Genomic DNA, 21,323 nt, shown 5'->3' on the forward strand with positions numbered 1-21,323 from the left:
GTTTAATGTATCGAACATGAAACACAAACCCCGTATAATTACACTGTCGAAATGATTGAACATTTGACAGATCGAGCTAGTCTAAACAGTCAACCAATATAAATATTATTCCAGAAGACGGTAATAATCCTGATTCAACCATGGTACAGTTTATCATTAGCTGAAGCAGATAATTTTTTTCTGCGAATAAACCAGAATAGGAGTTAACAGTATCCAACAGGGAAAACGGAAGAAATCGACGCGCAAACCACAGGGCCGGCGGAAGCGCGAACCTCTGCCAAAGGAGTTTTCATGTTTATTTTGTAATCATGAAAAATCTGTAAGCTGTCGACTTGATCATAAGTCCAAGCTTGGCTTTTTGTCGTGTAAGATCTGTGGACAACATTTTCAGACACCGATTAATAGTGAGTTTTGGTAGCAGTTTTAATTGGAGTTCAGACAGGAGTTCGTATAGAAGTGCAACAAATTAGCTAATACATGTGTCCTAGAATTATCGGTGGAGGTGGATGTTTATAGTGTCTGGGTTGATGCTGTAGAAAGTGGGGAGATCGAAGAACCAACGACTGTTATTGAAGACGATGTGGAGGATCCAAGTGATTTGAGCGACCGTGATTTACGGCACGAAGGTGAAGACGAAGACGAAGATGACGACATTATCTGAGGGATAATAAATACTGATAACTGAAGTTATAAAATTGATATTCCACGAATGAGTTTAAGATTTAGATTATCGCGTTATAAATAATCTTCTACGCAGATCCACGCATGTAACCAAATCAGGGAAACTTGTGAACGTTGCACAAATTCTTTCGCCTTATCAAATAAAAGTATTCAAAACACCAAGAATTAGAGGATATTTTATCTTTGGGTCAGTGATATGCAGCATCACCCAACCGTATCTTTCATTATCTGTTCAAACGATGAAAGCAACACTAATGTAAAGAACTGAAAATTTAGCGCGAATATCATGTCATCTAGTTCTTGAATGGAGCCTAATAGAGGCCGCAAGCAGCTATCTCGAATGTAAGCATTCAGTGCCGATCAGCCCATGATTTGTACCACAAAAGACAATCGGGATTTGCAACGCTAGCGCCGATCGAGAGAGGGCTATTCGATACGATTTTCTTGACTACAGTCTCAACTTTCTTCCCATTCGCTGTGTATGGTATTTCCGGCGTCTGGTCTATAAATTTTGGGACATGGCGAGCAGAAAGTTGAATACGGATTTTCGACCGGATGCTTTGTTCTAAATCGGAATTAAACTCGACGCCGTGATGCATTTTGACGAACAACACCACAGTTTCATCTAAATCCGAAGGTCTTGTCATACCAACGCAGAGAGCGTCGTCGATCTCAGTAGGGAATTCTTGATTCAGCACGTTGTAGATCTCGGAAGATCCGAACCGGACTCCAGACGGCTTCAATACACCATCTGATCGGCCTAGCATCACAAGTCCTCTCGTCTTTGGAGAAAAAACAACAAAATCTCCATGATGCCATATGTTTCTGCCAAAGCGTTCAAAGTAACTCGACTCATACTTTGCTCCGTCGGCATCGTTCCAGAATCGAACTGGCATGCAAGGGAACACTCTTGTACATACTAAATCCCCGGATTTTCCTGATTCGTCTATGATATCTCCATTGGGTGACATAACATGAACAGCCATTCCCAGTCCGCGCACTTGCACTTCGCCCTTGTATACTGGATTCAAAAATGAAGGCGCTCCGAACAACGAAAGAATGTCGGTGCCACCGGTAATACTTCCAAGAAGAATTGACCCGAAAGTATCATAGACATAGCTAAATGTTGAAGGACTCAAAACTGAACCAGTCGAAGTGATTGCAGCAAGTTTTTTCATGGCAAATTTCAATCGTGGATTATACTTCTTCTGCTCTAAAATCGATAGATATTTCGCTGATGTGCCAAAATATTTCACTCTAAAGTTTCTGTTAATGGAGATATATTATTTTCCGATTTGAACGAGCTCACTCTAAATCATCAATCAATTTAAACATTGAATCGTCGCCGTGCGGTTGGAAAGGCGAGCCATCATACAGAACGACCGTTGCACCCGATGCGAGTCCAGAAATCAGCCATTGCCCTTTGTCAGTCAGTATCTTCGTGCAGCTAAGTCAAAATGCGGCATACACATCATCCATGAGCAAGTAGTATACTGGAAAAAAACGTCTCCAAGAGACATATCCATTTGGATTGCGTGCTCCTTCTTATGCTGAAGCAAAGATCCTCCTTGGCCGTGGACAATACATTTCGGTTTTCCAGTAGTCCCTGAAGAATAGACAATGAACAAGGGATCATCGAAATCGAGCATTACAAATTCCACAATTTCGCCATCCTCAACGTCGGCGATAAATGCGTCGAGAGTGAAAGCAAGACCATTTTTTGGCTTGACCAAGCTCAAGTCAATCTGTAAATTGGCCGTCTCAACTATGACAACAGTTCTCAAACATGGCAACTGCTGAACAATTTCCGATACCTTGGGCAGATTATCAAACTTTTTTTGGTTGTAAATGGACGCGTTATCAGCAAACAATACGACAGGCTCTATCTGCGATAACCGTTCTACAACAGAGACGGCACCGATTTCAGAACTTGTAGATGACCAAACAGCACCAATAGCAGATGTAGCTAATAAGGCGACTAAAGTTGTCACATTGTTGGAAACGTATCCAGCAATTCGATCACCCCTATGTACACCAGCTCGGATGAGTGCCAGTGAAACTTTGCGAACTTGCTCCCGAAGATCTTTCCATGAAACTTTTGTTAGACCGAATTCGGTCACGGATATCACAGCTGTCGAGGCTTCATCTGGTGATGAAATTGGATAGAGTAGATTCTGAGCATATGATAGTTTAGCGCCAACGAAAAACCGTGGCCTTGGATACATGGGCTTGAGATATTCTACCACGGCCGTCGCCGGGGAAGAACTAATTACCCCAGTGAAGTCCCACACATCTTTCCAGAACAGGCTTGTCTGTTCAACAGACCAATTATATAGCTCATCATATGTTTCTGTGAATCAGTAATATTCCACTTGGTTTTTTTTTTATTTCTGAATCGGACGGTTGACTTACGAAACGCTGTAGAATGCTGCTGATTTACATATTGAATAAATTTCCAGCATTTGGTATCTTTGGGATGAGAGTACTCCCATAGCTTGACAGGATTTCGAACCAAACTCTCTTCCTCGTCGTAAATCGACATTTGGTTTTGTCGTTGCGCAGTGATGATTTACGAATCACCTAATCGATAAATACCGATTTCTTATCGTACGGCAGTCCGCCAGCAAATGCTCGACCCCGCGAACAAACTGGCCGGGCGAGCCGCAGAACCGCTGTCTCGCGTTCAGTGGGAACGAATGGCGGGAAAGTGTGGGCTTCCAGTTGGACGTTGCCGTGAAGGCCGAAACCAGCTAGCCAGGCCATAGGAGCTAGCGGAGAGGACCCAAAGAAGCGGATAAGCTTGAAGTCTTTCACAAATTAACAAAACAGATGAATGATCCGAAAATCGGCTCATCCAGACTGAAGCGTATGCCTATTCTTGGTCCGAACAACCAGACAAGTAGAAGTGGACCGTCAGCGATTATCTAATGATTGCAAAGCAGTGGCATATTTAGTTAGCGAACATCTAGGTTTTTTTATTTTAAGAGCAGTATGCCGAATTAAGAATAGGCCATATTCAACCTGTTATATTTTCTGCACTTGCCCTTGCGCGAGCAATTTCTCGTTATTGGCAACAAACAGCAGCGCCATCGGGTCTTGCGACAGAACTCTAAACTGGAAATCGCAAGCGAGTAATCTAAAACAGGTTTTTCAATACTAAAAATCAGCTGCGACACAACGGTTTGAGTGGGGATCGTCGAAAGTTGCAGATCGTTTATTTTTTCGCTATTGGGTTTGTAAAGCACGGCAGATTGAAATAATAGTCTGTGGAGATGAAAACCGTGGCAGCCATTAGAGCAGATACCAGCGGGTGTCCAGCTTATGATGATAGCAGTATCCACGGTCTACAGTACAGGTCGTTATGAAGACTAAAACGAACGAATCTCTGTGTGCGTTGAGTGTTCGCAAGGAGTTGTATACGTGATTGCCAAAACAGTCTTGTTTGCTCGAAGTAGACAGACAGCTAATTGTTCCAACTTGGGATTATTCAGATGGTAGAAGTTGGCACACTGGACTAGCTACTATCTAGGACATGACGGCGCCAGACACAGGCGCTAGCCGCAACTGCAGGAGTCAATACAAGACGCATAGAGGACTGCCGAGAATACGTCGTTCAGCAGCAACTGAATAGGAGAGTGTGAGCATTTCATGTCTCTGTTCTGGTTGCCGTTCACTTGTGGGCCAATCCAAGCTTATTTTCTGGATTGCCATCTAGTAGAATAATTCGATCCATCTCCGCACAAGAAGGATCGTTGCTGTCGTACGTATGATTTCAACGTAAGTCCATGGCAAGATTTCTTGCCGAGCCACAAAAAACTACAAAAAGACGTTGACCAAAATGTGATTACGGACCAGGTGTTTGTCTGGTTCTAGTCCGACTAATCCAGGACGAGTCTGACAAGCCAGGAAAAGAAAAGAGTACGATCGCGCCGTCCGGGTTGCTGTTAGCAACTGCACTAGACGGACCATGATCTACGGTTTAGCCCGATTTGCGTGTGATAGTGTTTTTGACTGGAGGTTCGAAGCATCCGGCGGGATAATAGCGGAAAAGTGAAAGAACCAAGAATGAATAGTAGAGCGAAAATCACTGCCTACTCGCCAATCAATCTGGCTGTTGATTTCCAGGAGTTTAATAACTGGATCTAATCCAGAAAGCAAAATGAACCGCGAATAACGAAACCACATGCTCGCGCGTGCCATCACATTGGTAGCGCCAGGCCTAATTATTCTGCTTGTCCGGTATCCCACAACAATCTGAGGGCCTTGATCGGCAGCCTACCACTGCCCACTCTTGTCAGCATGGACAGAAACCTGGCGTGATGTTTTTTTTTTCTTACAATATCAAATTGCCGAGGTCAGGTTGTATGGGAACTGTAATACGATGATGTAAATCGCAGTGATCGATGCCATGTAATTGTCTCCTGATGATGAGCCTTTCTTGGTAGTTCTTCAAGCCGAGCTCTGTCTTGCTAACTTGTTCTCGATCCACTGTTCACTTGTTCACCTGTTCACCTCGTTCGCCTCGTTAACCTCGTTTGCCGTAGTTGTCGGCCGTATATACAGTAGCTGTAGAGCTAGCGTGGCCTGCAAAGTCCTCAACTGTACTCGATACCGGCTGGGATACCGGCTGGGAGTCTGTCTGCAGGCCCACTTGCGCTGCAGCCCAAATGAAGATCAAGCCCATGGCGGCGCACTGCACGCACGTTCCCATAGCTAGACAATCCATATTTGGAAGGTTTTACTTTCAAGTGCATGGATTCTACAATTGATTTTTCAATATATGGAGAAATCAGACGAAATACGAGAGTTTTTTTGTGCTGTCTTTGCTCTACTCGAATCATTTCACTTTACTTTCCCTTTTTACCCCTCGTAAACCCGTAACCCCGTACACTTGCGGGCTGCGTCACAGTCTGGTTAATCCTCGTTCCGGGCTCGGCTCTGCGTTTGTTCCGGTCCCCTTCGTTTTTGGCGTGTGCCTCGTTTACGTTTCCGGGCGGCTCTCGTTCGTGACTCCTCATTCAGGCCAGTTCTCCTCCGTATCGGGGTCTCTTCTCCACCTGCCGTCGCGGTCCTCTGTGTTCCTATTAGATACGACATCCGCTCCGAACATGGAATAACAAATACGAGAGCTTAAAAAAAAAGCAATAATTAATCAAAGACAAAAATATCGAGACAAATACGAAAAAAGTAAATAAATAGAAACTCGAATGTTTTGGTCTCAAATCGCAGAATCTGCTCTGCATTTGCATCTAACGGTTTATCTGCTGATTGTCTGCAGCTTATTTGTACATCCATCCAAGTATGCGGAGCAGCAGCAGCAACAGTGACCGACAATTGCAAATGCTCAAGATCGCGGGCTTAACCCGTCGTCAACGTGTATCTCCAACTGGCCTGTCTTTTCTGGCTGAAGGTAGTCTATTGCCACAATCTATTGTGTTGTGCATCTGTTTCAGGCAAACAGTAACAGAAGGCGTTGTTCAGGGCCACCAATGGTAATAACCTGCCCTATTGTGAGCCTCGACAATACCCCCAGAGAACCTTGCTCTACCTGACTATGGCCTCATAATCCTCGTAATCCTCATAATCCTTCCTATTTCTGCAAATACCCCTCTCCACCGCTTCTTCTTCGATCCCCTGTCTCATCCCAGTCGACGTACTGGGTTCCAGTCCTCTACAGAGACCAGCAATTGCACCGTATTGCACATGCTGTCTATTTGACACCTAGTCCACGCCAATCGTGGGTCCCTGTGGCTCTCTCTATGTCCCTCTGTTGGTCGCTCGCTTATCCTGTTGAACCTCCGTCTTGCAGCATGGCGCAGGCCAGCTATATCCAGCTGTTTCAAGGTTGCTCTAAATCGACTGCTAGTTTGTTGCTAATTTACTGCTAATTTACTGCTAGTTTACGGAAAAATTGCTCCAAATCCACAATAAGTTCTGTGAGTAAATTGGGTAATCCCAATGTAGAATTTAAAATACATTCTGCTTAATTGCAATCATCGTCTTATCAATTATTTGTCTTATTTACAGCAGATTCAACCAACCAAACCATTCCAAATAAATATCCCAAATATAAACTCCAGTAGCCCGAATTTCCTGATCTATCCGATACAAAGTAATAACAAAGAAAACTTCTCTAAACTTCTCTAACCCCCATTAGCCCCCAGTAACCGCCCGCACCTTTTCTCAGTTCTTATCGCTTCGACGGCGCTCATAATTATGGCACCTATTAGCATGTCGAAACCAACTCGTGCCTCCACCGCCTCGGCGCGTGGTGATCTGGATCCACTGGTTACACACCCCACACAGCCCTTCAAACATGTCTTCATTGCCCTTGATTCGACGGCATCGCGTTGGCCGCTCATAGCGGTGGCCAGTCATCGGACAGATGCCATGCGCAAAGTTCTTGTCGTACCAATACGCAGAGTTCTTCAGAATTAACCACCGTGGCTCGGCACACATGTCACACCATCCTTCTTTAAGGTCGCCTTTCTTACGAATCCACAGAGGCGTATAGAGATCTCCTTCAAATCGTGCATCCTGCTTTCTAGGTACATCATCTGGATTGACACATTCAAAATCGCTTGCTGGTGGGGCTAATCGCTCCTTTGTAAATGGAGCGTAGAAATCTTGCGGACACTCGTCTTCCTCGGACTGTAGATGTTCTTTTCCCAAAATTATCTTCCCATTATTACTGTTATTATAAACTGGCGCACGCGTAAATACTCCAGATGGTGGAACAGCCATCGCCGAAGCTACCGACGAAACGCTTGACCTCGTTGATAGAGCACAAGTTGACAATGGCGAGGATCCAGGCGAATCAGCCGACACAGATGTAGGAGAAATTGCAAACGCTTCACTGGCTGAATGACAGCGATTTGGCGATGACACAGACGTATCTGATGAAACGACGTAGTGGAGCTCTCCGATATCTGAAGGTACTGACAGCTCACCATCATCACAAGCAGGCAGCTTGAAATCAACATCCGATTCACCTTCCATCGCAGGCGAGTATGTAAGAAGAGCTGCCGAAGACGGCGAAGTGTTTGAAATAGCATCGTAAATGTTAACTACGCCTGCTGAAGGTGAAACATACGATCCAACAGACCATCGTTTGTCCTTGTTCAGTTTTGTCCGAGCGGCTAGACCGTGGTCGATCGCGGATCGACCGGAGGAGAGACGTTGGGCAGAAGCTGAGCCTGCTGTTCCCTTGCGGGAATTAGCTGACACATCTGCCGCCAATACAGACGAGGATTGAATCAAAGGGGTCATAGATCCAGATGACGTGGATGCTGGAGACGCGAATCCGACCAAGGGATCATTCCCTCTCGCTGATTCAGTCTGCACTTCGGATCGGTCAAGAGATGCCATCGCTGGCGCAGCAGACGGTGAAATGTACGAAAACATAGCAGGCGACAATCCTGTTGCTGCTGCAGAAGTCAAAGCTTCGGAAGCAGCAAGGTTGCCGATAGAACCATTTGATGGTGAAGTAGAGGACGATGTTGAACATGACGACAGCTCCGCATAAGGTTGGTCAACGGAAGCCAGGCTGAGCATACTGACATTATCACCCTCTGGCGCGCAATCATCCAACGGATATGAAAACAAGGGATCGTATGAAGTCAGAAGATCGATCTGCTTGAACGCAGAGGCCGCAGCAGCTGCTGATGGAGTCATGTAATAGTAATCGTTGTAGTATTGATCTGTGGGTGCCATATTGGACGAGGTATCAAAGACGGAGGGCTGGGTGAAGGAATCGAAGGGAACTATAGGCACACTAGTCAGATCAACAGGAACTATCAGCGCAAGACAAGCAGCGTGATACGTACTTGACCAGTCTAAGGGCGAGCTGAATGGATCCGTATGAGGGGAGGCCATGCTAGTTGAAGGCGGTAAGGCAGGAGGATTGGCAGAGCCAGAATTCGAAGCGACCTGCTGGAGTGGGGTCGACGAGCGAGGTTGCATACAGATCCTCTTTGACTGACGCGGCACCATTTGGTCGTGGAACGAATCTAGTGGACGGGACTCTGTAAGTAATAGAGGGACGGTCATGGTAGAAGGAGAAGGGGGACGTCGGAGAGAGGATTGAGTACAGAGACAGGACAGACTGCAATGACCTTCCTTCCACAAGAGAGTTTATACGGATCTTGAATGAGGGGGCGGGGGGAGGAGGGAACTATATATTAATGAATACAAGAGGCATGCTTTGGAAAATGGGGTGGTGTCTCTCTATAAGGCAGGCTGTCATTGCTGGCGACGCGATGCGGGAGGAACGGCCAACGGCCTGTACATGAAGTTAGAATGGGGATGAGGAGGAGAAGTAGCACCAACAGTAGTGTTAGCGGCAGCAATAGCAGCGACTGCAGTGATAGCAGCGGTAGGAACAGTAACCGTAGGAGAAGTAACATGACATGGTAGCAACTGCGGAGAAATCCTGATTTTGCCGGAAGCTGCTAGAGCCGATGTGGCTATTCGAATGCCCGATATCCGTACCTGGTTACAACAGCCATGGAAAACGCGATCCTGTGAACGGAGACACTTTTCGATTCGATACGCTTAGAAGTCGTGTACTTTTTTTGCCCGACACAATTCCTGGATTGCGGTCTGCGATACCGCACTACCGATGAGGGCTTTAGTGGCCGGATCAGATCAAACTCGAATAGGCGGTCGAACGAGAATTCCGAGCACAGTTAGCACAATTTGGACACTGTTGACCGCTGTTGAAAGAGCTGCGATGCGGCTCGTCCGCTGTGCTGCTAATTAACTTTGGAAGCTACCGGCAGGGCGGTACCAACGAAGCCACCGTACATGGTACGACATCGCTAGGGATCTGGATGGCGAGGATGATTGGCTGCGGGACTACAGAAAAATCTGCCCTGCCGACTGCAGGACAGGCGAATGAGCCTCGCAAGAGCAGACAAGATCAGAAAGTGCAGCGGTTGCAGAAGATGGAGCAGTTTACAGAATATTACGACGATTGATAGGCTCGGGGCAGACCTGTGGGGAACAACAGTTAGGCCCGGTGAAGGCGACCCAAAAAGTCGGCCTGCCGAGCAGAAGTCGACACAGACGGAAGTCGACTGGGACCATCGGAGTATTTGGGTTCCTGCTTCCGCCCAGTAGACGGTGCAGCGTCCGGCTCTGCTCGTCGTACTCTCTCGCCTGTCCCACCGTAGACAGCAAAAGTGTCCAGCAACCACAACAGAGCCGGTCGGCCGCGCCGAGCTGCAGGCTGAACTGGTATCGACTATGATCTGTTTCACCTGCCATGGCATGAGAAGCCATGCAGACCCTTCCACTCCATCTGGAATCTCCATGAATTTATGTCCATGAATTTAATTCCATAAAAATATGCCATGACTTGGGGAACTAGTAAATGCACCAAATACGTCAGAATCCGCTTGAGCCTGCCCTACGTTGACTTGTAGCAGAATGATGCTGAGGATGATTCATGTACGCAGTGTGATTTACTCGTCACATCCAGCTGTCTCCTGACAATATCGATGCGCAAGAAATCTACTTACCTGTTCTTCTTCTCTTGGAGTACTATATTTTTTTGCCTTTTCGGACTCGTCCGTCTTCGCATACCGAGGCCTGCCCTACGACTGGCACCGTCTAGTACTGTCTAGTACTGATGGTGATAAACAGCACACACTTGGCCGGAGATCGAACATGCCATCTCTGATTGTATTTTTTCAAATAATCAACACACGTACTTAACCCTTCACATTTCTCTACAGTACTCTCTCGTCCGAACAATTTCAGCGGAAACAGAGTTAAATCAAGAAACTACGCGTGTAATAATGGAAGGCTAACTATCGGTGTCATAGGACCGGCCGCCGCGCTAAACTTACCACGAATTGCAGCGGCTGCAGCGGGAGCCGCCCTCAAAACTACCGAATATCGCGTCCATCCATCAAAGCTGTGCCAGATGCTAAGGCCGATGTCATTATATCTCCAGTTTCCCAGCCACCAGGCCCAAAACCTGCTCGCAAGCAGCCTTCGCAAACAAGGTTGTTGGACTAGCGTGCGCATGCCATCCTCTTTGACTTTGACTTAGCAAACTGTTGAATTGTCTACGCGTTGGCTCCCAACCTTTGCCGGGAAGAAGTTGTAAAAATCGCACAACAATAACCGCCCTTCATTTCCACTGTCCAGACCGGTACGCTGCACCCGACAACAGTCTTAGATCAGCTGTGTCCGCGTTGCAGTTTCCTCTTCCGAACCCGTGCGCGACCAGATCTTCTGTATTCCGCTCTAAAGTCCTGGTTAGACCAAAACAAGTCCTACCACCGAGTCGGGTTTTGCGCAGCTGGACCGAGAAAGCTTTTCTTCGCATGTGATTTTCCCCTTTCATTCCTAGTGCGCCATCGGCACAGTCCGCAGAGCTGTGTAGCCCGAACCAGCGAGTATTACTTTTCGGCCGATCATCTGAACATTACTATCGAAACCCTTCGGACAAAACGATCCAAGAACCTTGGAGCCGGCAGAGTCTCAGGCTGCATCTGATGCGGACCAGAAAGTGGTGTTGTAGTAGTTGCAGTAAAAAGAGAAGCCATCAGTATTAGCTGACTCCGAAAACCCACCTGAGCAATTTAATAAATGAAAAACAGTCCACAGATCCAAGTCAATCTTAAATATCACTCTACTACCGCACAATCCGCGCTTCCGCAGTTAGATGAGCTCTACGTCTGCGACCTCAGTCTAGCTTCGCCTATGAAACTGCCAAATCCATCTTCTATATTACTTTATCTCTACTGTGTCATCATTTTGCATTCGTAGTCCTCAAACACCCGTTTTTGCCGAGCTAGGGGGGGTTGCCTAAACTTTAGAAATCCGAACTACGGTCGCTTTTGACGGTTTCGAGGGAATTTTTATTGAGAACCGTCCGGGTTCTTGTGACCTATACCTCTTGAGCTCTGCGTCTTGAACGAAGAGCTCTTTCTCCAAAAGACTGTCGACGACGGAGTGTACTGGTGGTTCTAACCCCATTGCTGTTACTCGGCTTGGCCGTGTTGCGGTGTTGTGCGCCTCGCGAACTATCTGTGATGCATTAGAGTTTGCTCAGGCCTACGATGGCCATCAAAGTCGAGGTCCAGTAACCGAGAGGCCAACGCTCGGCTCGATCGCAGTGGAGGTGTCGCTACAGGTCCCTGTAGTCAATTAGATAGAGAAACAAGATCGAATCGTCTGGGGAAATTGTTGGCTAACCTGTCGATTTTCAACGTCATAGTCATCACCTGCCCGTTAGGACCTGTTTAATTCCAGAATCAGTCGATTGTCTGCACTCGGTAGACTGGAAATGGTGGTCGCCAAATCGGGCTGCGATTTCGTATGGGGCACTGCTTGCCATCTGCCAGTCAGCAGGAGTTCCCAGCCATGTATAGTAAGTATAAGAATACAGTACGTCTGAGCCAGCCAGTGACCTAAAATTCTTCGGCGGCCCACCAGGCTGCGCGAGAATTGAGAAATATTCCCATATAACTTCTAGATACAGACATTGGATGCCGAGGCTTAGACTTGCGGAGCTACGGGAGTGGGATCGAGGGTGCGTCCGAGAGCAGCAAAAAAAGCAAGAAAACTGACGAGATACTCACCCCATTTTATTTTAGTCGATTATCCGGGAAAGCCCATCGTTTTCCAATTGCTTTATTTTATTGTTGAAAACGATGAAGTCAAGTCTGCTCGTAATTATCCATCCGCTTTTACTTTTTTAAATCTGCTTTTTAGACTTTGTTTGTTTGGACCGAAGACGACGTAATGGTCGCTCTTCTGAGCCTGCCCTTCATATTTTTCATGTTCTCTCGGGCCATAAGCTCTCTTACGAGTGAAGTGACGATGAGGTCATTGCTTGTCCAGACAATATTTGCTGCTCGGAATTTCGCATGTGGCTTGTCATGCTCATCTCCATTTCCCCTCCTCGTGTTTTTCTCACCGTACAGAATTGACAGGGCGCTACATTTTCGATTGTCCATCTCAGTTCCCTCCGCACATTAAGTCTTACTTCTTAAGGAAGGCTTGCCCTCAGTAATTTGTATGTACATGCCAGTTTCTCGACATCTTCGCTTGTAATGTGTCCGTTTTCGGTTGCAAAAACTTAAATTCTACTGCTCATTCTCGTGCGAGGCGCTTGCTATTCGAGATACCGTACGTCTCTTTGATTGTGTTTCAGAACCAATGGGGCTATTGTAGGCCTTCTTTGATTAAGCAATATTTTGATTTCCAGATGTCGTCCTGTAAAAAACTCGCCCAGGTCCCTGACTTGTTTATATTTGTTTTCCTTAGCGACTCCTAATAAGCCATGAAGGCTCTCGGGCGTCGAGTTCGTTTAGAGAATCTCTGAACCGTAATATTGCAATTACATTTCTTCCCGTGCAGTATCATATGGATCTTCGTTCTCAGAATTTATCAGTATCTAACTATTTAAATTGAAGTCATTCAAAACTGGTGGTCTCTATGTTTAAAATTCACCAATTGACGGTCATAGCAATTTTATGGCATTATTAAGATTCGCTAATTTATGTCAATCCCCCTGCAAAATTATACCCCTAACTTTTGGCATGAGTTGTATTGGGTATTTTTAATTTGTTGCTGTGAGATGTATACTTCGACTTATTTCGCGACAAAAGTCGATTTCTTTATTTTGCTAATGTTGCTTACATCTCGTGTTTGATAAGTTGGTATATTGAGTACTCGCTGTATCTTGTTTGGTCGTTTGAAGAGGTTGAGAATTACTGCGAAACTCAGTGTGTAGCTGACTCGCTCGGTTTAGCTATTTATTAATAATGTAGACTCTTCTGTAATGGCCTTGGATACTACAACGATTTAGAAATCGTATATATACTATTATATTCAAATTTCAATGTACTTTTTTAAGGAATTAGCATGCGTAAACTGAAATTCATACTTGCGTTGCTTGATCTCAAATCAACTCCCTGGCTATGCAATTGTCAAGGTTTGCTCTTCCTATCAGTCGTTTATCGTTTGAATGGTTATATGATAGATATCGATCTAGAAAAAAAATTAGATTGAAAAAGATCGATATATGGACAATTCTATGCTTGAATTAGCGCGCATGTCAAATGGAACCGAGCAACTTAGAAATCCATTATGGAGAATGCTACTTTCAATGGCCTGAGCAGTAATAGATGTTCACTGTTATACTGACAATACCTGACGGTGTGCTTTAGCTAATAGATTTGACTGGTCAGTTCTTATCGGTAAGCATGTATTTTGAACAAGGCGATACAAGTGAATTAGCATCCGATACTTCTATGTCTTGACTGCGCTTCGAAGAATCTACCAAGAAATTCACCAATTTCGCTATACAAATTAACTATCAATTTTATAAACAATCTGAATGTTTTCTTATTGAAATATCAGTAATTTCTAAGAGTGCACTAAAGACTTAAAGATTTAATGTTTTGCTACACGATTGATGTTTGAGCCGAACATACAAACGCATCTTCAAAATTCTGACGGATGATTGCCAGTTCCAGCACTAGCATAGACAAGCACTACCAATTTCTCGCGCAGTCAATTATAAAATAATTTCTCCATTCTGGTTGCTGATTGGTCGCTGGTAAGCTGACTGCTCCAACTACAGCAAATCTTTCCTCATTAGGGATTTGCTGTTGCCCCAGTCTGCAATTGGCTTGTTTCGGGACTTTGGCCCGTACATATTGTTCAATGCCGCTCCCTTCACCTCCCCTAATGAGATAATTATTGTCTTGTCGGCTTGTTAGTTAGATAGCAGACAATATAATGGTCTAGATGCTTATTCGTGAAATGTGTAAACAAGATAATGAAATTTGAGGGTAGCTTTGCTTGAGTCCTTGCGAATTAGGATTGACTTGAGTTTTCCAAGCAGATACGAAATTGTGACCGGCATTTTGCCATTATTCGAAAACAGTTTGAATGTCAATACAGATTGTGTAAAGACTAGTTCATGATTTTGCTTTGGTATTAGAGGGTTAATTGGTTGGCACATGCTGAGTTGCGGATGCTGCGATTTTGCATTTGAGTTCTCATTCACTTATAAGAATTTTCTACATTGCTTACCGTTTCTTCTCTTCTCTTCAGGATGACATTTTGCAGTGCGAGAAATATTATTTTAGGCGTCTTTGTAAACTCTGGCACCCGGAACTGTTCGTGGTGTTTCGATTCTACTTACGTTCGATATGACGTGTTATTGACAAATAGATTGGACAGACCGATTGGAAAAGATATGACAAAGGAACAAAGTTAGCGACTGAATGAATTCTAATTCCTTTTTTGCTATTAATTGAATGCTTCGGATCGTATTTTTGCGCACAATGAGGATTAATCTGGCTTTCTGGGTATCTTCTTTGAGCGGAGTCTCGATTGTGCGAAATATGACTTTCGGCTAGAACACGGCCATAATAAACTAAGGGATCGTAAAGATATGAAATCAAGATACAATTCATATAGTTCATATAGCATTGGTCTTTTCTATTATACCAATTTATGCTTAAGTTTATATTGATGAATGATACATTGCTATTGTCCGAAGTCATGTATTTCATGCAAAATCCAAATGTCGGAGAAAGACATCTTAGGCTTCATTATTGACTACAGCATATCTACGAAATTAAAGAAGCCTCATATTGAATTTCATGTGACGTTAATCATCCACTTTATGTGATTTGAGGACTAGGCAAAGCGGTACCACCAATATCTCTCATCACAACTTCGCCACTTTCTCGAACATTCAAGTCAGCCTGGTCGAGCAAGTCAGGATCTCACTGGGATGTGCGAGAGAATTTCTATAGATACTGTTAACGGTTGCTGGTATAAGAAGATCTCGAGTATTCTGACCGCTAGGAAACGACAGAACCCAAAGGACCTTATAGCAATGCACATAGTTCTACTCAGTAAATTTACAAGAGCTTTCAAGATCAACTTCGACAATTGCCAAAAGTTGTCTCAGATAATCTATTTAAACAAGAAAACAACAAAATTTTCAAAATTTATTGTGATCGTATCTAGCTAGCTGCCAGTACATAATTCTGCGGCCGTGATACAGCATTATCTGCATAAAATTAATTCTTAGTGTTGCAAGTTTTTGTTTCACAAAATCTGATTCAACAGGGATGGCTGATTGATTTCAATCAAAAGATTGAGTATTGAAGTAAGCACTTTCGTGAAAGGATCTGTCACTTACTAGATCTCTTCAGACTCGTCAATAAACAGCGCTCTACAGTATTTACGGTTTTGATACATTAGAGCGATTGCTTAGTCCATTTATAAGATCGAGCTCTCTGGATTTAATCCATTGGCATCTAGCTACCTTCGTGATGCTCATGGCTTGACAAGTTTGAAGCAATTATCGGATAATATACTACAGCCTTTGATTTGACGGTTGAGGATGTTTGCCGATTTGCAGGCATTGACCAAAATAAATCCTTTGTGCGTACTAGCATATGTGATGCTATTCATTGAAGGCTTGATCGAGTATGCAGATTAAAGATGATATTGGTTCTAACTATTTAAAACCGCCCAGACGCACTGATGCAAGTTCGTTCGAACTATAAATCTAAACACATCAGGGGAAGTCTACAAAGGACTCGAACGAGCCAGTATCGTAATGTTCCTACACTCTCATCCGGGGTGCGCCCGATGCAGTGCCGCACAATGATTTTTTGTTTTCTTATGCGTAGACTTTCATGTCGAGCTTGGAGCATAGATGAAATATAATGCAGAACTAAATCCAATTATGGCAGACGACTACACCAATGACGTTCAACTAGCACACTCATGAAACTCATGACTCAATAAATAAATCTCCGAAACCCAAGATCAGCCGACCAGACTCTTGTACAGACTTGCTTGACAATGCAGGTAAATCCACTCGGACCTTTAAGCTCCGAAGAAGTTCCCGGCTATGTTGAGGACGCAAAATCTGTTCATGTTCAAAATCGATTTGATGTCGACAAAAGGAGCTCGTCCAGATCTATGCCAGTTTCTTCTCGCCGACATCGGCATCGGTCGAAACGTCAACATTATCGACGAGGACACCGAGATCATAACACGCACGACATTCGATCGGATCGGCAGGGCCGGCAATCGCACACTAGTGTGAATATGAGAGAGCATATGTCTGAGCATGCGGTGCCTGATCTTAGTAACGACACTCCTGACCCTGAGAATGATGGCTCCTCAGACGGCGAATGGGTTTTACCTACAGCTGATCAAGACAGCCAGATCATTATCACTACCTCTGCCACAGCAGATAAAACTTCAACTTCAAAAAATGCATCAAATCCTGATTCAGCCCAACTCTCTTCATCCGATGAAGAAGAATCTGATGATTTTGTTGGACCCAAGCTGCCTTCGTCTACATCGCATATCCGGCATGGCCCTTCTCTTCCTTCGTCCGAGGACATTCAACTTCAAAATACAGCAATTCTCGAAAATACTCTAGATGAAATGCGCAATGCACGCTTAAAAGCACTCAGCCAGGCCGAATCCGAGTTCAAGGGGGCCGTTGACAATCTAATCCAACACGGCTTCAATGATCCTACGGGAGGGCTCCGTGACAAGCGCGCGGAGAAACGCAAATTGGCAAACGAAGATAGGCGAGATTACATTCGTTCGGCGGATCCAGGAGGACTGCAAGAGTTGAACGACGAAGATTTATTTGGGGACTCGTCGGCGGAACTTACACCGATGTCTCATAAACTGAGTGAGATCGCGCAACAACGACAAGAGAAGGAACGGATAAAACACGAGAAAAGAGAAGCTTATTTTCGAGAACGCGACGCCGCTCGTAGGGAAAGATGGGAAAAATTGCAAGAACGAGAGCAGAAAACAATTCAGATGTTTAAAGACCTCGCTCGGCAGAGATTCGGTCAGAACCCATGAAGTTCGATATTGTACATAGATGTATTATTATATTCAAGAACAAGTTTCTGAGGCTGATTTATGAACACAGTCTCTCTTTTTATTTAGTCGAAATAAATATATATATAAATATAATACGCACAAAACATATACAAGAATTATGAATAAATAAATTGACAATTCCTAGACCCCCAAATAGGAATATAATATATTTCCATATCTCCACTGGAGACTTCAAACTAAATAAAACCACAACTAACAAATACCCAACCGGTAGATGAATCCAATAGAAGTAGGAAAAGAAAAGGAATGCTAACTTGTATCAAGAGTGGGAATAAAAGATTCTATATCATTAAACTATTCAGCTCAGATAAAAGACAGAAAGTATATTCATCAATTCAGCAAAAATAGTTTATTCTGAATCAACCCAATCAGACGCAAGTCGACCTATGACTGGAAGTTCAAGGCGGACGAGATTAGTCGAGTCTTTGAATACACGGTACGACAGGAATAAAGCAGAAACAATATATACGGCCAAGATGATAAATGAAAGAACTGTGGAAAAGGAAAGAATGATGTAGATGATGAATAGAGGTGTGAATAACAGTGATGCTTGCCAAGCATGGAAACTTTAAGATTGTTAATAATTTCAAGTCAGAGGAATATTAACTGCAACTCACCGAACAAAATCGTTCTTGGTTTCGAAAATCAAAAGAATCACAGATCCTACAGGAGGAAGCAGAAGATATGCAATCACACATTCATAATCAAGTCTAATAGTAATGAGATCAGTTAGCAATCGCTCGATAGTGGCTTAAAGTCGCGTGCAACAAATTAAAAAGGTAATTCTAAAACTGACCTCAGTGGCATATTGGTCTCATACTGATTAACCGTCGCAGCATTAGGATCCTCGGTCGGCGGTTCATAAGAGGTCGAAGGACCTGCATATGACGAGGAGCCAGCGTAATTACCAGCACTAGGGCTCGGAGAGTATGATGGAGGAGGTGGTGGTGAAGTGTTGGAAACACCTGGTCCAAAGCCAGAAGGAGCGTAATTTGAAGGCGGACCGCCAGTGCGGGACGCAGAAGGCTCTTCACTTTGGTAAGGCGCGAAATCCATTCCTCTAGTAGTTCTGAATGTTCCCTGAATCTATCTCGAGTCCAAGATAAAAACAAATCCTTTGCACTATCTGGAACCGCTATCACTTATCAAATTGTATTTACTCGAAGCTTGTCTGTCTGACCAAGATATTCAGCTCGAGACGACACTCCCGCGCGGCTTCCACGTGACACAAGTCTGGGCCGATCTTATCAGAAATCGATTTTGACTGCATATATGTCATATCTCCAATACTAATTGCGTGAATATGCCATTTAGTATGTGGTGCGATTAAAGCATAAAGACCTTTCCGCTAGACTATTATGCGCAAGGCTCCGCCGCCATCGTCATCTCCATCGCCAACTTCCCATTAGTCGCCCATTATTGTTTGTCCACAGTGAACTAGCAGTTCCCACAGTTAATACTCTTATCTGCCTTCTGCGTCGCTTCGATTCCTCATTTTCAGCTTATTTTATTTTATCACGATTCGTCTGTGAGACGACCGAGCATATATTGTTGCCATTTTTTGTGTTATTTGTCGGTACCTGCGTTGATAGTCCACATTCATGATGCCCGCTCCGATAGATATATCCTACCAGAGGCCCCAGCAGCAACATTATCGGTTCCGACGCGAATCTATGGCGCACTCACAAGGGATGGGTGGAGTTTCCTGGGGTGCAGTCAGCGTAGGCTCTTGGCTTAAGGATGAGTAAGTTCTTAATACCATTCTCCTCTATATTTTGTCACCGGCGGTTCCACTCTGTCTTCGGTCAGCCCAGCTGGGTAATAACTAGCCCTGTCCGCTGTGCGGGGCAAGACATTTACCAGTCCTTTGTCTATCTGAATGTCTTGCTAAGCACAGTCGGACAGCTGTAATCATTTGCCGGTTTCTGAGCGGTGGTTGTCTATCATATCACAGGATCTTTCCCCGATGTCTACCGGCACCACCCGAAGCACAGATTGCCACTTAGCATTTCTACTTCATTTTTTTGTTTTGCAAATAACTGTTGCTATACTGCGACCTGTTTGCAAAGCGTTTTGCTTTCTAGTTTTTTTTGCTAACTTTTGCTTTCAGAGTCATGACCGGAGCGTCTCCGTTTACCAGTAATATGAACGGTGCCTTAAATTTCGGAGCGTCGGTTAACAATAGTAATATGTCACCGTCAAATTTTCCCTCTGGTTCATATCTCTCTAAATTGGAGGCGAATTTTTGCCGCGATTACACATGTTGTGGAGAGCGACTACCGACTTTGCATGATCTTCTACAGCACTATGAGGAGGCCCATATTTCTCCTTCACCTCCTCCTGAACCAATTTACTATAATCAGCGTCCTTTACAGAGTATGGAGGCCGTCTCAACGAACGAAGTGTTTCTGTCCCCTGAGCCTTCTGATGCAGGCACTCCGATGCTTATGGATGAAGAGGACGAAGAAATGTGTATTGATGACCCTGGTCGACACCTATACGTAATGGATCACCAGGGAGACGGGAAGCCCTACAAATGTCCTGTTATAGGATGTGAAAAGGCTTATAAAAATCAGAATGGTCTGAAATATCATCGGCAGGTATGTATATTTGGTTCACATCTTGGGCAATTTGTTCAATCTCGACGACTCGAGTCTAATGATTTTAGCATGGTCATCAAAATCAAGTTTTACGCCAAAATGACGACGGGACGTTGACGGTGATTGCTCCCGACAACGAATTTCCGTATCCCGATTATCCCGGCTTGGAGAAAGACAAACCTTACCGATGCGAGGTTTGCGGTAAGCGCTATAAGAATTTGAATGGCCTCAAATATCATAGAGGTCATACAACACACTAGGGGAGCACAAACAGAAGAAAAAAACACAGAAAAGAAAAATATATGTTTGGGGATGAACAGGATTGTGTGTATTTTCAATGTTATAGCCGTCGAATGCTATGAATATCTGTACGGAAACAATCTTGGAAGTCGCTGATGGTTCGCCATTTTTTCTTTCATTGCATGGAAATACAAAAGTTTGTCTATTGATTTTTTCAGTCATTATTGGGGATTTCTATTTCATTTATATGCGTTGCTTTAGTCATATCTCCGGTTGTTTTGTTGCTCAAGCAGGCTCCAGTCGTTAAAAGCCATTATTTTGTTTTCTGTCCTGCTATCCTAGTCCCTTCTATTCCCCCTCTTCTTTTCCTTTTTGTGTTTTGCTTTGTTTTTTCGCTTGAGTACATGAATTTCGGTTTGCATCTGGGTTTGTATTTTTATTGTTCTGTCGCAAGTATAGAGTGCTTTTTTGTAGCGCTCAAATTGCTTCTCTCTTTTTTAATTGGTTCTATTTCGGGGTTTTGTTTGTCAGATACAACTTAGAATTTTAGAACAAGATCCTACTAGATTGCGATGAACGACATTTGAGTTTGTTTTTTTGTCGCGGATCTTTTCTCTTTATGTTAGAATACAGTAATGTCCAACAAATAAATGACAGCGTAGTTCGTACTGAATTACCTTCCGAGTTCTTGGAATTTCCTCAAAATATTAATCACGTGATATAATTGTTGACATCTGGTGGATCATTTGATCGTAACCTGGTAGCCCGCCAGGGCTTCATTTTTACTGGGCGGTAGCAAGACGTGTTTTGATAAGTCGGCGAAGGACGATTCTGGAGATTCTAGCAATTGCTATTGTGTGATTGCTTTTTAACTCGTCC

At 44.2% G+C, this 21,323-nt stretch overlaps 6 protein-coding genes across 6 annotated transcripts; 3 read left to right on the forward strand and 3 right to left on the reverse strand.

The window, feature by feature from the left end:
- Positions 1-140: 140 nt before the first annotated feature.
- On the forward strand, positions 141-661 carry V1516DRAFT_695942 (transcription elongation factor Elf1 like-domain-containing protein; the record flags this gene model as incomplete). The annotated part of the gene is made up of 3 exons (XM_066924012.1): positions 141-143; positions 221-404; positions 489-661. 3 exons carry the CDS (start codon positions 141-143, stop codon positions 659-661), a joined length of 360 nt encoding a protein of 119 aa, XP_066777517.1.
- Positions 662-1,031: 370 nt separating this feature from the next.
- V1516DRAFT_664443 (uncharacterized protein) lies at positions 1,032-3,223 on the reverse strand (the record flags this gene model as incomplete). The annotated part of the gene is made up of 4 exons (XM_066920598.1): positions 1,032-1,938; positions 1,991-2,102; positions 2,150-3,031; positions 3,094-3,223. The coding sequence occupies 4 exons, from the start codon at positions 3,221-3,223 to the stop codon at positions 1,032-1,034; spliced, it is 2,031 nt and encodes a 676-aa protein (XP_066777518.1).
- A 3,641-nt stretch (positions 3,224-6,864) lies between these two features.
- V1516DRAFT_685735 (uncharacterized protein) lies at positions 6,865-8,730 on the reverse strand (the record flags this gene model as incomplete). Its single annotated transcript, XM_066923629.1, has 1 exon — positions 6,865-8,730. One exon carries the CDS (start codon positions 8,728-8,730, stop codon positions 6,865-6,867), a length of 1,866 nt encoding a protein of 621 aa, XP_066777519.1.
- A 7,600-nt stretch (positions 8,731-16,330) lies between these two features.
- V1516DRAFT_675547 (uncharacterized protein) lies at positions 16,331-17,691 on the forward strand. Its single transcript, XM_066922263.1, has one exon. The coding sequence runs from the start codon at positions 16,534-16,536 to the stop codon at positions 17,560-17,562; it is 1,029 nt and encodes a 342-aa protein (XP_066777520.1). The 5' UTR covers positions 16,331-16,533; the 3' UTR covers positions 17,563-17,691.
- V1516DRAFT_675548 (uncharacterized protein) lies at positions 17,615-18,746 on the reverse strand. Its single transcript, XM_066922264.1, has 3 exons — positions 18,401-18,746; positions 18,222-18,314; positions 17,615-18,170 (listed from the first exon to the last, which is right to left on the reverse strand). Exons 1-3 carry the CDS (start codon positions 18,658-18,660, stop codon positions 17,954-17,956), a joined length of 570 nt encoding a protein of 189 aa, XP_066777521.1. The 5' UTR covers positions 18,661-18,746; the 3' UTR covers positions 17,615-17,953.
- Positions 18,747-19,208: 462 nt separating this feature from the next.
- V1516DRAFT_624319 (uncharacterized protein) lies at positions 19,209-20,464 on the forward strand (the record flags this gene model as incomplete). The annotated part of the gene is made up of 3 exons (XM_066919656.1): positions 19,209-19,348; positions 19,715-20,204; positions 20,273-20,464. 3 exons carry the CDS (start codon positions 19,209-19,211, stop codon positions 20,462-20,464), a joined length of 822 nt encoding a protein of 273 aa, XP_066777522.1.
- Between the last annotated feature and the right edge of the window lie 859 nt (positions 20,465-21,323).

This window comes from Lipomyces oligophaga (genome assembly GCF_038497815.1).
Source record: "Lipomyces oligophaga strain CBS 7107 unplaced genomic scaffold V1516scaffold_4, whole genome shotgun sequence".
In the NCBI taxonomy this organism is placed as follows: domain Eukaryota; kingdom Fungi; phylum Ascomycota; class Lipomycetes; order Lipomycetales; family Lipomycetaceae; genus Lipomyces; species [Lipomyces] oligophaga.

Excerpts from the sequence above, each read along its gene's own strand:
- V1516DRAFT_675547 (XM_066922263.1), top strand. The coding sequence starts at position 16,534 with ATGCAGGTAAATCCACTCGGACCTTTAAGCTCCGAAGAAGTTCCCGGC.
- V1516DRAFT_675548 (XM_066922264.1), bottom strand. The coding sequence starts at position 18,660 with ATGGATTTCGCGCCTTACCAAAGTGAAGAGCCTTCTGCGTCCCGCACT. Across the intron at positions 18,315-18,400 it reads GAGACCAATATGCCACTGAG|ACTTGATTATGAATGTGTGA; the intron begins GTCAGTTTTAGA and ends CATTACTATTAG. Across the intron at positions 18,171-18,221 it reads ACCAAGAACGATTTTGTTCG|TTTCCATGCTTGGCAAGCAT; the intron begins GTGAGTTGCAGT and ends ACAATCTTAAAG.